The 14,581-nt window shown below is 48.2% G+C and overlaps 1 protein-coding gene across 5 annotated transcripts in view; it reads right to left on the reverse strand.

Moving 5' to 3' along the window:
- Csmd1 (CUB and Sushi multiple domains 1) overlaps positions 1-14,581 on the reverse strand; it is a 1,515,607-nt gene that overhangs the window by 105,300 nt on the left and 1,395,726 nt on the right. For all 5 annotated transcript variants that reach the window (XM_087210084.1, XM_021248185.2, XM_021248184.2 and 2 more), the window contains 2 exons: positions 10,806-10,952; positions 7,150-7,338 (listed from right to left, as the gene is read on the reverse strand). In XM_087210084.1, coding sequence (XP_087066210.1) covers positions 7,150-7,338; positions 10,806-10,952 — 336 coding nt within the window. The remainder of the gene's footprint in view (positions 1-7,149; positions 7,339-10,805; positions 10,953-14,581) is intronic.

Below are 14,581 nucleotides of genomic sequence, written 5' to 3' on the forward strand. Positions count from 1 at the left end.
CAGGGCCGACTTACCTGCACCCTGTGCACACCCAGCCTATAAGCTAACCCTGCATTTCCATTCTCCGAAAACTGTGAAGCATTTAAAACCAAAGACTATGTGCACAGTACATACAAAACACTACTCAGCCCCTTTCAGCCCCTGATTCAATTATCAAGAGAAAGAAGAGAGATGTGTTACTGGCTTATTTACTGGAATACGACTGACTTTAAGCAGACATGTGACAGAACTCCCAGGGCTTCCTGAAAACCCACACTGCTGCAGCTACGTGTGTCAGGTACAGAGATTCGTTGCAATCAGGCTTCCATACGCTCCGGTGCCATCATAAGGGTTCTGTGCCAGCGTTTTCATTTAATCCTGCAATCAGAGCAGGTGGTAGAATTCACAGCCCTGTGTGGGGATGAAGAGGCTGGGCCTGTGAGAACTCAGGTCAGCTGCGAGGGACAGCCGTGGTGCGGAGCACCTGAATCTGCAGTCTGACTTAGTATCTCCAACACCGGCCATGTGGTCACACCCAATAAGGTGCATGGCCTGATTCTGGGCGAATAAACTTCACTTTATAATGTGCAGGATGAGTTTGGAAAGTTTGGGCTATGTGGACTCTATGGATTTATGCCCTGGTAATTTAGCACATGGCTGATATAACGCCTGTAAGCTATCACACACACACACACGCAGGACACATGGAAGACTTTCAGTTTCATGGCAGCAGATGAATACATATATGAAAAAGTAAAGTTAAGAGAAAAATTACCCATGATTTTTTTGTTCACAACTAAAAGATTTTAAGACTTGGAAAATACTGCAATTAATTCATTTATTCCAGGACTCAGACACATTCTCCTAACTTTTGATAATGATGTTTTGTTTTCAAAATTAAAAGGAATATTAGGCCAACTCTCCAAGCTGAGACCCAGGCCCAGCAAAGGAGTGGGGCACTGGTTTCTGAGGGTCCTGGCATGGGTTCTGCTGTTTGGAGACCAACATCATGCCACGGGGATCCACACATGCCCATGTTTAGGGCAGTGCAATTTATAACAGCTAAGTCTTGGAAACAGCCCATATGTCCATTAACAGATGAAAGCTAAAGAAAATGTCATATTTATACACAATGGAGTGCTATTCTGTCATAAAGAAGGATAGATGTGAGTTATTTTTGGGTAAATGGATGCACCTCGAGGTCATAATTCTAAGTGAAATAAACCAAATACCCACGTTTAAATATTGCATTGTGTCTCTTGTGTGGGAAACCTGAAGTATATAACGAATGAGCAAAATAGAGGCTAGACATGAGGAAGTAGCAAGAACTCAAATGGGAAGGGGACAAGAGGTGGGGGAAGGAAAAGGGATTTCAAGGGGAAACAGAAGCCAGAATGGAAATAGAGCTTTTGTAAATGGGGAGGGGAGAAGGGCTGGACCGGGGGCGGGGGCAAGGGAGGAAAGAAGAACCGAGGTACATGACACGGGGGTGCAAGCCCTGCGATGAGTGTGACCACTATGCGCCGCGAACACAGCAATAAAATAAAAACAAATTCAGTTCAATTAAAAAGAAAAATTACAACGTTACATCTCTGAAAGATGCCCTCATTGGAAGCAGACATAAGACTGGGAGAATAGGCACGGTACGGTGGAAAGAACTTAGATTCTGAGGGACCTGGGTTCAAAGGTTATCTCAGACGCCTCGTCATTTATTTCCGTGCGTGATGCCACTCGGGCACCTGAGCCTGTAAACCTTAGAGAGTTGGTCACGATCACACACCCGCCCCGCCCCAGCAGCCTCTCCTACCCACGCATCTCACTCCCTTCACTCCCTTTGAAAACTGTGTGTCGGCCGAGAATATTTCTCTCTGTCGGCCTTAAAGACTTTAAGAACAGAGGTGCAATTATGTAATTTCGGAGACAGCTCATTTCTCCTGGTCTTTATTGCCTGCAGAAATCCTAGGAAAGCACAATAAACAGCAGACAGGGGCAAGAGAGCCAGCCTGCACCAGGCTCAGAGGAGAAGGGGCCTTAACATAAACTGCGCCTGGGGAACTGGCCTCTGTGACAGGGCAGCCAGGAAGCCGCGCCCTGGGCGGGCCAGTCTGGCTGCATCTTTGAGATAAAGCAGGGAATTTAGCTCGGCTTCTCTCAGGGCAGAGTGAGATTAGGGTATCGATAGTGGAGCAGCTGCCTGGAAGAGCATCCGGTGGTTTCAAGGCTGAAAATGAAGCCTGCAGGGCAGAGGAGGATGAAAACCTAGACAGCTCTGCTGGGAGAAATGGTTTAAAAGGTCACGCAAAGTGAGGGAAGGCAACAACCAGCAGCTCTCTGGAACCAGCAAGATACCTCTGCCTGCTCCGAGGTATTACTCAAGTGAGCAGCAGTGAACGCTGCTCCTGCTCCGTCTGCATGCTGCTTACAGCCCACAGGGTCAGCTGAGGGGACAGTGTCCCTGCCCTGCCCTGCAGGCCCTGCGGGGCCTGGAGCAGGAGACACAAATCCCGCCCAGCCGGGGTGAGCAGCAACAGCTCTCTCTAGTGAAGATGCCTTCAACAGTACATGAATCCGCTCAATCTTGAGAGCTAAGTATCAAAATGCCCCGATTCCATGGCACAGAACCGGCTTCGGAGACAGGGACCTGACCACCAGGGCCCGGCCAGCACAGAAAGCCTTCACCTCAAATACGGCACCGCTCTGGCTTCTGAAAGGCCACTGCCGAAAAGTCAAAGAAAACGGAAACAAACAAAACTCACTCTGCCACTAAATGAACAATCTCTAAGAGAAAACATTTACAACACATATCGTTGGAGTCCTAGATGTATCGATTTTTGTAAAGTTCAAAACACTGGTCTCTGGTGACAGAGCTCTGCTCGGCACTGGGGGACCCCAACACGCTAGGGACCCCACGCACTCATGAAGGAAAGTCCTGCATCCCGCGAAGCTTCCACAACTTTCCTCTGGACAATGTTTTAAAAATCTAAGGACATAGTGCAGTCAAATAATGTATAAACTGTATTATTCTTCTGCAAAAATAAAAGAAATGCTGTTCAAATTATGAGAAAAATTTACAACGAGTTGAAATGTTAAATATGTCAATACAGGCTTTAAAGAGATATTTATTTTTTAGTGCTCAGTCCCTCATTTTCAAATAGAGGTAAAATAACAATGATGACCTTTGAGTCTGGTGAAAATCTTAAAACATCCGCATTTGCATCAGTTAATAAATTCCTAATTATCTCCCAAATATCCACACAAATGAGCGGAGGATTCGCAGCAGCTCTAGACCCCATAAGACCTCTTGTTAGCTTTGATGTTATTTGTCTGGTAGTGAATCTGTCCAGATGGAAATTTATTGCTACAGATACCAGGGGATTTTTTTGTTTGCTTTGTTTTTCCATTTTTTGAGAGTCTGGCTATGTAGCCCAGGCTGGCCTTGAACTCAAGGTGATCTTCCTGCCTCAGCCTCCTTAGTGCTGGGATCACAGACGTGCACCACCATGTCCAGCCCAGACACTAGTTTTTAAAGTATTACTATTTTATTCCTTGGAACTGGTCTTTATTGAACTAACAAAGCCAAATATCTGGTGAAAAACAAAGATGTGCTCAGCACCCTAAACTGATTTAAGCAACTACATCCTTTCTGAGAGAGGCAAATGCTGCCCCATGAGGCTCAGGCTGCAGTGGGTCCAGCGGCCCACAGGTCCCAGGAGCAGGGCGCCCAGGGCATCTCGTGCTCACATGGTTCTGTCCAGCGCTGGACCAGATGCCCCTCACAACCGACGGCCCTCAGTCACCCAGACCTTTCTCGCCTCTCTCGGGGCGCCACGCAGAGCTGCAGATGTATGGCCACATATTCTCATTACCTGGTTGCCTGCCCACCTGCTTGTCCAGTGCTTACAGTGGCTTTAAAGTGGTGCAGCAGGGTCTCCTCAGTCCCCTGCTCTAGACAGACCCACAGGGCTCACCCACCACGCCCCTGCAGGTCTACCTTCCAGGGCAGACAGGAGCGCATGCCTAGGTTGGTCGTGAACAGGTTCACACCAAGCTGGGGCTGTAGCTCCTGGTGAAGCACTCTGCTGCCAGGAGCAAGGCCCTGGGATCAATGGCCAGCACTTCAGAAAGAAAAGAAAACCCGAAGTCGACTCACATCTGCCAGGGACAGAAAGCAACAGGCCCCTGAGCTTCAGTTGAGTCTTCCAGGGGCCCTGCCTCCCCTCTTCATCCACGGGGACGAACCCAGAGGCAAACCTGTTGCCAGAGACTCTCAGTTCCCAGGCTCACACCTAACGCAGACGCAGGTGGCAGAGCGATCACAGGAGAGGTTTCCTGCCTGCTGCAGGGGACGGGCGTGGCGCTGGGCCCTGCTGCAGTGATGGCCAAGCCTTTCCGAGAGGCTGCCAATGACCACACCTATGTGTGAACTCTCTGAACAAGGGTGTGGGGGTTTTTTAGAGAATGCCCACATTTTCAGCTATCATAAAACTGAAGTAAAAACTTATGTAACTGTGGCATATGTTTCCACGATAAATTAATAGTAAATCAAGATACTAACAGCCTAACAGAAAATAGAGTTCCCTTGATATTTGCATTTTTAACATAATAGCAATAAATATATCTTAATCTGAGTGCCTCCATTAAAGTTTCCGATTTAGCCTAAGGTTTTGAATTCTGCGTATTTCATCGTTGGTGTCAGGTTGGTGAGGATGACCAGGACGTGGCGTTTTGGTCCGTGTGTACACGTGTGGCTCCCAGGGCCTCTCCTGCCGGCGTCCTGCTCTAGCTCCATCCTCTCCCAGTCTGTACCTTCTGAACAACCGTCTCTGGGCAGGCTTGTGGAGAGAAGGCGCATGAAGAGTTGGATTCCCACGCCGAGCAGGTGCCGTTCGCTCTGCACAGCCCAGTGTGTGCATGCGCGCGCGTGTGCTCTCCAGGTCCTGGCCCTGACGACTGAAGCCACGGGAATCCACGGTGCTTTTCCTCAGGACTGGACCAAGAGCCCGGAAGGAAATGAGTCCATGCCTGGGACCCTCAGGGAGCCCTGTGCGTCTGCAGGACAGGGGTCTGGATCAGGACGGGGCAGCAGAGACCACCCAGGGTGCCGCGCCTCCCGTGAGGCAGCTGAGGTCCCCCGGGAGCAGCCTGCAGCCGTCAGCAGCACAGGGATGCAGCCCTGCACAGCGGGCAGCAGCTCCCGTCATGGTCATGACGCGCTGGGAAACCTGACGCTCACAGCCCGTGTCACGCATTTATTTAGTTAAATCCTCAGGCACACCTAACGGACCCTGGGGTTATAAACTGGGAGTGTGCGATCTACCATTTCACTCTACTTAGAATTTGTAGAATTCATTCTTGGCAACCTTTTCCTATCCAAATAATAGTTTGCACTACTTATTTTACAGGTTCAATTTTATTTTTAGATGCCAAATTGCTTCATTGTACCATATAATTAAAATGGTCAAAAATGCTACTTTCTACTACCTTCTCGTTTTATTTTAAACATTGCAGTCTCATACATGAGGAGAGTATTTTCAGATTGTTGTAGTTAATAAGTCATTTTACACAAATTGTAACTAAGAAAAGACTAAAACAGAAACCAAACCAAACACAACACAAACCTCTTCCACAGTAAAGGAATTTAAGCATCGAAGCACAGGTTACCTCCAGAGCTGGCGTCTCCTGGGTTTCGTTTCAGGTGGAATTTGTGTTGACAGGAAACCATTGGCTTATACCCGGGATGGCCAGGCGGGCTGCACTCTGGATGCACACTTTCAGGATTGCTAATAAGAAGCCAGGCACCTCGGCCCCGCTCTGTGTCAATACACATGCTATGCAGAACCAGGGTGCTCTCAAGCTCCCTCCGTGATGGTCGACATTTATGAAGGAGGAAGGAGACCACACCAGCTCACTGGTGTGAGCAAGGGGACCTGCCCCTGTCGATGCCCGATGTGCCTGGCCCTGGGAGCCCAGGAGCAGGGAGGGAGCCGCCCTCTTGGCCTCGTCATTGGGTCTGCAGAAAGCCAGCTCCAGGGCAGCTCTCAGGAAGGCAGACCCACACCCCTGGATGCTGCCCTAAGGCCCCTTGGAGGCTTGTCCAGTGCTGCCTGGGGTCTGCCTTGAGTTCACATTCCACGCAGGATCTGACCCACTCAGCCTCCAGGGGCCAGTTCAGGCCTCCTGGCTCCTGGGTCCTGCACTCACCCCTCCGAGTCTAGGCTGCCACAGATCCCCATGTCACCGAGTTAAGAACACTCGGAGCAAATGAAAAAAGTACACCATCTTCTGAAAGAAAAAGCAAGTGGCCTTCTTAGAAAAATTTCACCTTCCCTATTAAGACAGGCTGTGTGGGTTTATCATTATGTTTACGTCAATTAGGCAGAAATTTGGGGGTGAAATGCATATGATACAAGCTAAGTATTTGATGGTGTCCTTATGGGTAAAGACACAGCAAGCAGGACAAGAAGCGATCACCACCTCAGAGCAGCGCTAGGAAACAAATGCCCCACACGGAAGGCAGGACAGAAGCCAGCACAAGCCCCTCTTGTGAGTCCCACTGACTTTCCAAAGCTAGTATGCCTCACCATAAACACAAGTCTCAGAACAGGGCCCGTGACCACTGCGTGCCTCCAACCTTAATCAAAATTAGAATTCTTTACTTGAAAACTTGGTTTCTATGCACACGACAGATAATCAGGCCTGGAGTGTTGAAACTGCTAAGGAATCCTAATTAAATGAGCAAAGAGAAATCAAATATAAAATTTCACCTCAAAGGAGGAGAATTTAAAGCAGTGGTGGTGAAGTGCAGCAGGCTGTTTGCTATTACTGAAAGCTCTAAGCGGTTCAGCATTGGTCATTTAAACTAAAATAAGGAAAGAGTTTTCTAGCAGTGCATTACTTTAACTATTACAATGATCAAGAAAAATCATTTTGGATCTTAACTGGACGGCACACGTTTCGGTTCCTGATGACATGCGAGTGAGGACCGGAATGGATCTGGTGGACGTCCTTCCCTGGATTCAGGCCCTAGCACTGAGCAGCCCCACCCAAGTGTCGGCAGGGTTCACGCACATTCGCGTTCCCCTCACCTGCTGCCCAGTCAGCATGTCACAGGCTTAGAGAGAGGGCAGGTAAGAACAGGACAGAGGTCCGGGTGTGGCACATAGGTCTTACCCTGGCAGATGGGGCTGAGGGAGTCCCACTGGTACATGCCCACGGGGTTCCGGATGCAGGTGGCATTGCTGCGGCCCACCATGCGGTACCCCGGCTTGCAGAAGTAGTGCACTGTGCTGCCGAGGGCCCCCGCCGTCCTGTTGAAAACACCGCCGTTCTTCAGTGTGGAGGTCAGGCTGCAGTACGGGGCTGAGGGCACACAAACACACACATGCGAGTCACAAAGAAAGGCAGGGCCACTGGCCTTGGGGAGAGTGACACAAATGAAATCTGCAGTTCTTAAAAAGTAGGAAATGAGCACGGCATGGGCATGGTGATGCACCTGTAATCCCTGCACTCTGGGGGCTGAGGCAGGAACATGGCAAGTTGCATCCCTGCCTGCTCAACCTGGTGACTTAATGAGACCCTGCCTCAAACATAACAAACATAATGTAAAGGGTTGGAGAGGCGGCTCAGGGAAAAAGCCCCATGTTCAATCTCCAGCAAAAAGAGAAATCAGCATCAATATGTAAACTTATTCTACAAAGCATCCCGAAGAGCGCAGAGTCCCCTCTCTTCCTCTGAAGTGCAGGTGGCTGCAGCTGGCTTCACCAAGAAGGCAGGGTCCTGACTTCAGCATCTAGGGCTTGACACCATCTCCCTAGCTCTCCTGCCAGGCTGTCACTTAAGCAATCTCCTCGGTCACCTGGGAAGGTGCTCCGGGTTGCTCAGTGCACCAGTTTGAAACAAAACTCCTTGCTGTATTAAAAAGTATTATTGGGGCCAGGAATTTAGCTCAGTGGTTCTGCCGCCTGCCTTGCAAGCACAAGGTCCCAAGTTTGATCCCTGGTACCAAAAAAACAAAACAAAACCCCAAAGTACTATTAAAATGAAGAAGAAAGAATATAGTGCTTTTGCAAGCAAGGCCAGTAACTTTCTCCACATTGCTAAGCAGGCCTCAGGAACGGCACATAATGGAGACGCTCAGCTCTCTTAATATGTGGTGTCTGGCGACATCTCTGAGGAAACGTACTGCTTTGGAGCAGGAAAGATCTTTCTGTAACACTACCCTCCCCTGTGGGGGGAGGCTTTTTAAAGCTGCAGACAGGCACTTGTTAAAATAGCCATCTTCCCCACCCAGCGTAATACTCCGATAGCGTCTCACACATTTAGAGAGGGGACCTTACTTGGGCTTACAGGGCTGGTGTGTTAAACCCTGTGAACACCCTGAATCAAGGAATACACAGGACAAATTTATGGACTGGAGACTCACTGCTCCGGAACAGGAGGCTCAGCGCCTTTGTCCTTTGCTCAGAGTGCACCCTGCTGCTCTGCTGAGCCCCTCTGCTGTTCCCTACAGCAAGTCTGGGGTGCTGGCTGAGAGTCTCCTGCCTCAGCCCAGCCCAGGAGTGAGTCTTGGCAGCTGGGCTCCGATGCGCTCCAGGAGCGGTGCCTTCCTGGAAGACACTCGTGGGGGCCTCCAGGCTCCAACCTGCCTGGCATGGGGATCTTTTGCTTCCTTGCTCTGCTGCTGGTCCACTTTCTAGTCACGGTCATTGCAGACCAAGCTCTTATAAGCTCCGAATGGGCCGAAGTGTCCAGTTTAGGGAAAGCGTCTTCACCAGGCGCCTGACAACCACCTGTCTGGGATCAGTGTAGTGGAAAAAGAGAATGTCGGGCTGCAGGTGAGAAGCTGACATCCCAGACATGCGCAGAGCAGCGGGGAGAGCCCGAGGTCGGGGCGCTGCTCTTCTGGCCTGAGGTGCAGGCTGGGCAGCCTCCAGCTCTGATTCTGCCCGAAGACCTTGTGTCCCTGTTTTTCTCCATCATCGGCTCTCAGCATATGCCTTCTCCTTGTGCTCCTAGAACAGGCTGTGCAGGTCCAAGGGAGCGCAGGGGCCTGGCGCAGGAAGTGTAGGCCACTGGCCTGCAGCCCTGAGGGCGATGGAGCAGCCAGGAGCCTTGAGGAGAGGCATGCAGCCGGAGACCAAGGCCAGGGCTTCCGGGTGGACTTTCCCACAGTGTTGTGCACCCCCCCACCGCCCCGTGCTCTCTGCAGCACTGAAGAGTCAGTGAGGACCCTCATCCACGTGCCAAGCTGACTGAGTGGCCAGCAAGCACCTCAACACGGCAGCTGCTCAGCTGTTTGCTTCCTCGACGTCCAGTTATGATGACAGTTACATCATGCTTGTGCCCGAGTAATCAACAGCAAGCTCAGGTGGGGGGGCAGTGTGCGGTCACGTGACCCTGTGAGCAGGAGCTCAGCCTGAGAGTTCAAGGCCCTTTACTTAGTCACCGGTGGAAATGACTGTGTGACCTCGAACAGAGGTCAGGAGTCACTGAATTTTACATGAGAACTGTGCCTGAATTCATACATAACACATATAGTAAACATCTATCTCTATATCGCAAGGGCAAAACACACAATTCTGTAGCCACCATCTCTTGAGATAGCTGAAGGAGAATCTTCTTGTGTGATACATGAAGAGATCCTGTGGAAGGCAGGCCGCTGGGTAATTTGCCTCAGATAAACAAAGTAAGTTATGTTCACCCTGATTTCTGCTGCACTGGCCACTTTACACACTGGAGATAAATTTGGTTTGAAAAGTCTGGTTACCCATCAAAGTCTCAGAACAAGGTTTTCCATGGATGCTCAAATGCTCTGTGGGGTGCGGGTGGGCTGGGCCTTGGGGCTCCTTCCCAGGGAGGAGCCTGCATTCTCCCCACTGTCTGTGTATCTAGAGCCCTTCCCAGCCCTGCGGCTGCATTTGCTGCTCAAGGACTCCAGCCTGGGCAAGCTGGAGCCGCCTCAGCAGACCCAGAGCCATCCTGCTCCCAGCTGCTCCTCTCCCCAAAGCCCAGTGCCACAGAGGGAGTGGCCGATGTGCAGACACCATCCCCTTCACATGGGCAAGGCACCTGCCTCAGGACACAGCTGGAATCTGGGCACAGGGACCTTGGATGGGCACAGGCAGGGTTCTGTGTCACAGATTTTTTGTTTAGTAATCAACATATCCTAAGGAACTGGAGGAGTCTCCCCATTACCTTGTAGGTGATGTAAAGACCAGGATGGGTCAGATTGCTCATAGGGTCTAACCTATCATAAACACACTGGTTGATTTAAATAGTTTGTTGAGTGACTAATGTCTTATGAAATATAAATAACTGTTCAAAGAGAATGATCAATACATACTGAAAAAGGGCAAAATAATTCACACTGTGATAAGGAAAGACATATATATGAACACTTGTCATGTATATATTCATATCACATACATGCACATACTACTTATGGTGTATATGCATGTGTCAAGAAATGCATATACTATTCACAGTCAGAGGTTTTCAGCATTGATCTTATTGACGGTAGTATAATAGCCTCCACTTGTTTGTTCCCATGATATTTAAGCCTACCTTAATATTAATTTTAGCTATATTTTATCTTTTGGGGCTGTCATTTGGTCCACAGTATTCGATGGTTCATCATTTAACAATAACTTCTAAAATATTAATAAGTGCATTCGTGCTGTCTGGAGACATTGGTGAGTGTACTTTCCCATCACACTGCTGCTCTTGTGTCTAGGAATCCACAGTTCGTGGCCGGATTTTGGTTGGAATCTCTACCTAAACACTTCTGTGCCTTTGCAGCCCCGCTGAGTGTTGGCCACGATGCCCACCTGCGTAGCGGATCTTGAATCCTTTCTTGCTGGTCGCGTGGTCGGTGGACCAACGGAGGAAGAGCTGACTGCCCCTGCTGGTGAAGTTGGACTGCTCCGTGTGGTTCCCGCTTAAGACCACGAGCAGAGGACTCTGCCCAGAAGACCCTGTAGGGAAGAAGGACACAGAGGTTCGGGTCTGAGTTAGCGCCGTTGGCCTTTGCTGAACCTGGGTTCCACACGGCCGAGGCACACCTACTGATCTCCAAAGAGGACAAAGGATTTCAAACGGAAACAGGAACAGACACATTCCTTGATAAAAATAAAACAACCTAGAAAAATTTGAGGCGCGTAGGGTATTAAGGACATAATACTTAAATAAACCATGCTATAAAACAGCTGGATTTAAACAATTAAGGGTGATTTCTATATCGTTAGTATTGACCATACTGTGAGGACACAGGACAATGGAAACTGCTTTGTGATACTAGCGGAGGTGTGAGAAATGACAGGCTCTTTGACAGTAACTTACCAATACCTAGTAAAATTAGAAATGTGATCATATCTCTTTAAACTCGAGTACCTGTGTAGACGTGTTCTTTATAAAGCAAGAACTACGTATCCCAGCATTATTTCTCCTGGTAAATCTTGGACACCAACTAATAGTTTGGAGTTATATGAAAATACTGGAAGTTAAATTACTACAGAATCTAAAATTAATATATATATATATGAAATGTATATTTCTCTCTCTGGATATATACGTATCAGCATATACCGATACATCTGTATCGGTAATTTTGGGAATGGTATACTGACATCTAATAAAATCTACTTGCAGGTAAATACTGCAATGGTATAAAAACTCACAAGCGTCCAGCATACTGCGTGTGTGTGGCTGGATGATGGTGGGTGGACAGACAGAGATGGGCAGGTCGATGGGAGGCGGAACAAGGAGTAATTAGGAAACTGGGCCCCATGAGCCCGGAGTACACCAGCAGCTGGACAGGGGCTGTGCCCGGTGGTTGCCACAAGGCCCTGTGATTCGCTGCTTCTTAAAAACAGGTGTAAATCAATTTGGAAAAAAACCCTAAAATCCATTATCTACAAACATTTTTTTAATTTTCCTATTTTTTTGAAATTTTTAAAAAAGTTTTAAGCAACAAGTTAATGCGAAGTGTGCAGTTAACAAAAGCGAGTGCAGCAGCGCGGTGTGGACTTGTGTCGCTGTGCGTGGTCCACGGCAGAAACTGCTGTGTTGAATGCAGAAGCTGCCCTCACACTCCCATGCCTCCTAGCGACTGCAACATTATCTCCTGGTCTCAAAAGCCTCCCTTCATCTCACAGTTCACTCCCAGGAAATGCAGTTAGGAGGGACAGTGCGGCTGTTGCTGCTGTTCACAATACAAGGGTTATTGGGAAGCTATGCCTATCTTTGAGAGTTGCACATAGAATTTCATTTGCACAAAGATACTGAGAAATCACAACTTCATTCACTGCCTACGCCGGTGATTTTCCCACATAAAACTGTCAGAGGCTCAATGGTGCTGGCCTCGGGCACAGGCCGAAGCCTTGCTCCCATCCCTCCGCAGCTGCATTTGCCTGTAGGGTCTCCACGGAGGAGGGCAGGTTAAATGAGTTCATAGGCTGGGCTGGGCCTCCAAGCGGACCGGGTCCTGAAGAAGGGGCAATGGGGACACAGGGACACACCAGGGGGCAGGCAGGGGAGCACACGAGGAGAAGAGGGCGAGCCCAGGAGCGACTCCGGAGGAACGAGCCCTGCGGCACCTGGACCTTGGACTTCCAGCCTCCAGGGCTGTGAGACAGTCACTCCTGTGGCTTAACATCTGTGCCACTTTGTGGTGCCACTTTCTGGTAATCACATGCAGAAAGCGGCATCGGGAATGAAGGCAACCAGCAGACAGGAGAAGCTCTCACCGTGACACCTGGCAAAGGGCGGCTGCGCCGTGCAACTGAACAAAGCCAGTGCACACCCCGCGTACAGCTTGTTGTTCCTTAAGGAGGTAATGCATATTTTCAAGTACAATGCCACTGGGAAGTTAACTGACCTGAACTTACGATACTGTGAAATGTCATTTTAGTGACTGCCTAGAAGAGCAAAGTTTCAGGTGCTGTTAATCCCACATCGAACCCCTCACTGCTGCCCATCTGTTTGCTTGTCTGAAATGCGAAGTGCTTTCTAGGGCTCTTCTGTGAAGCCGGCACCCTGTGCCAGGCACTGACACAGCCCACAGAGGGGAGGAGGGGCCCACGTACCCAAGACAGACAAAGACAGTTTTTATCCTGACACTGTCAACCAGGTTTGTGATGATAAAAGTCCTATCCTGCCAAAGTGCAGGGCCTCCACTCCTGAGCCCCAGAGAGTAATACACTCCTGGCTGATAAGGTTTAAAATCAATACATTCGAAATGCTTTCCAGTCCACTCATGGACCATAAAGGAGCCCGTGTCTCACCAACAAGAGACAGACATGACATTTGCTGCAGCAAAAATGCCATCACTTAAAAACATTATTCACATAAAACTCTGACCTTTCATTTTATAGAAAAATCTCTGAGAGCAGAACAACATTACTCATGCATCTTTGATAATTTTGACAGCGACTGTTACAATTATTGCCTTTACAATCTACTCTGCTGTTGTTGTGTGATCCATGGATGTTTTGAGAGATTGGATTGTAAGCAATGGGTGCATAACTTATTGACAAGAATTTCGCTCCTGAAATTAAGAGGCATAAAATCTTGTCAGCTCTATTCCATGCACACATTTAAACTAAGTATTTACACATATGTAATTATATATGGCATGCACAGGAAAGTACATGTACTCAGGCACAAACACACACATGGGCACACATGCACGGCCTGTAGTGGGCTGTTTCCTTTTGTGTATTTTTGCAACATTTAATAGGCCACAGGATTACAGTCATTTCACTTCCTTATCTACAGGACAAGTCCACTTCCTGCACTTGGCTAACCAGTTATTTTTCTTCATTTTAAAGACTGAGGGAAAAGCCCTCATGAGTGTATATCCATTCGGACATACATTCAGCACTTGTGCAAGCGAACGCATACTCTCTAGTCTTCCATTTCTACGCATAAAAACATGAGTTTGCTTGCCAATTTAGTAGCTAATTTTCAGAAATACATACACTGATTGATGTGGGTGTAGCCCTACAAGAACTTGACTATGACCCACCAAGTCAGTGAAACACAGACACAGACAGAATTAATCAGATGATGGTGACTCATCTGAACTCAGCAACAAATCTCTCAAAACACAAGAAAACGGTAATATTATGTTTAGCCTTAATTGTACCCTAGTCTGCATTGCTGGGTCAGATGAGGCTTCTATACAAAGACAAATATTAACATCAGTTCCATTTCAAATTGACAGTTCAGGGCCAGGGATTTAGCTCAGTGGCACCATGCCTGCCTCGCCAAGTGCAAGGTTCTGTGTTTGATCCCCAATACCAAAAAACAAAATAACAAATTGACAGTTCAACCATATACACTAAATTATAATGTCCATTCAAGTCATATAAAAATCAAAAGACCATCATTAAAACTAGTACTAGCATCTTTTTAAATGTATTTAGCTATTTTTAAAAAAATGTACATTAAAGATGCCTGAGTGCTTACCAACTACAAGTCTTTGGGAGTCATTATTTTCACACATTTCAAGTAAAATCACCATTAGAGTGATTAAAATACTTCTGGAGTTCTTACCTTTTCTAAAATACCTTGCGGATGAATACAATACTGTACTTTATAAAGG

This window comes from Heterocephalus glaber, unplaced genomic scaffold (genome assembly GCF_053883595.1).
Source record: "Heterocephalus glaber isolate CG9 unplaced genomic scaffold, H.glaber_assembly_v1.0 deba00001104, whole genome shotgun sequence".
NCBI classification, from domain to species: domain Eukaryota; kingdom Metazoa; phylum Chordata; class Mammalia; order Rodentia; family Bathyergidae; genus Heterocephalus; species Heterocephalus glaber.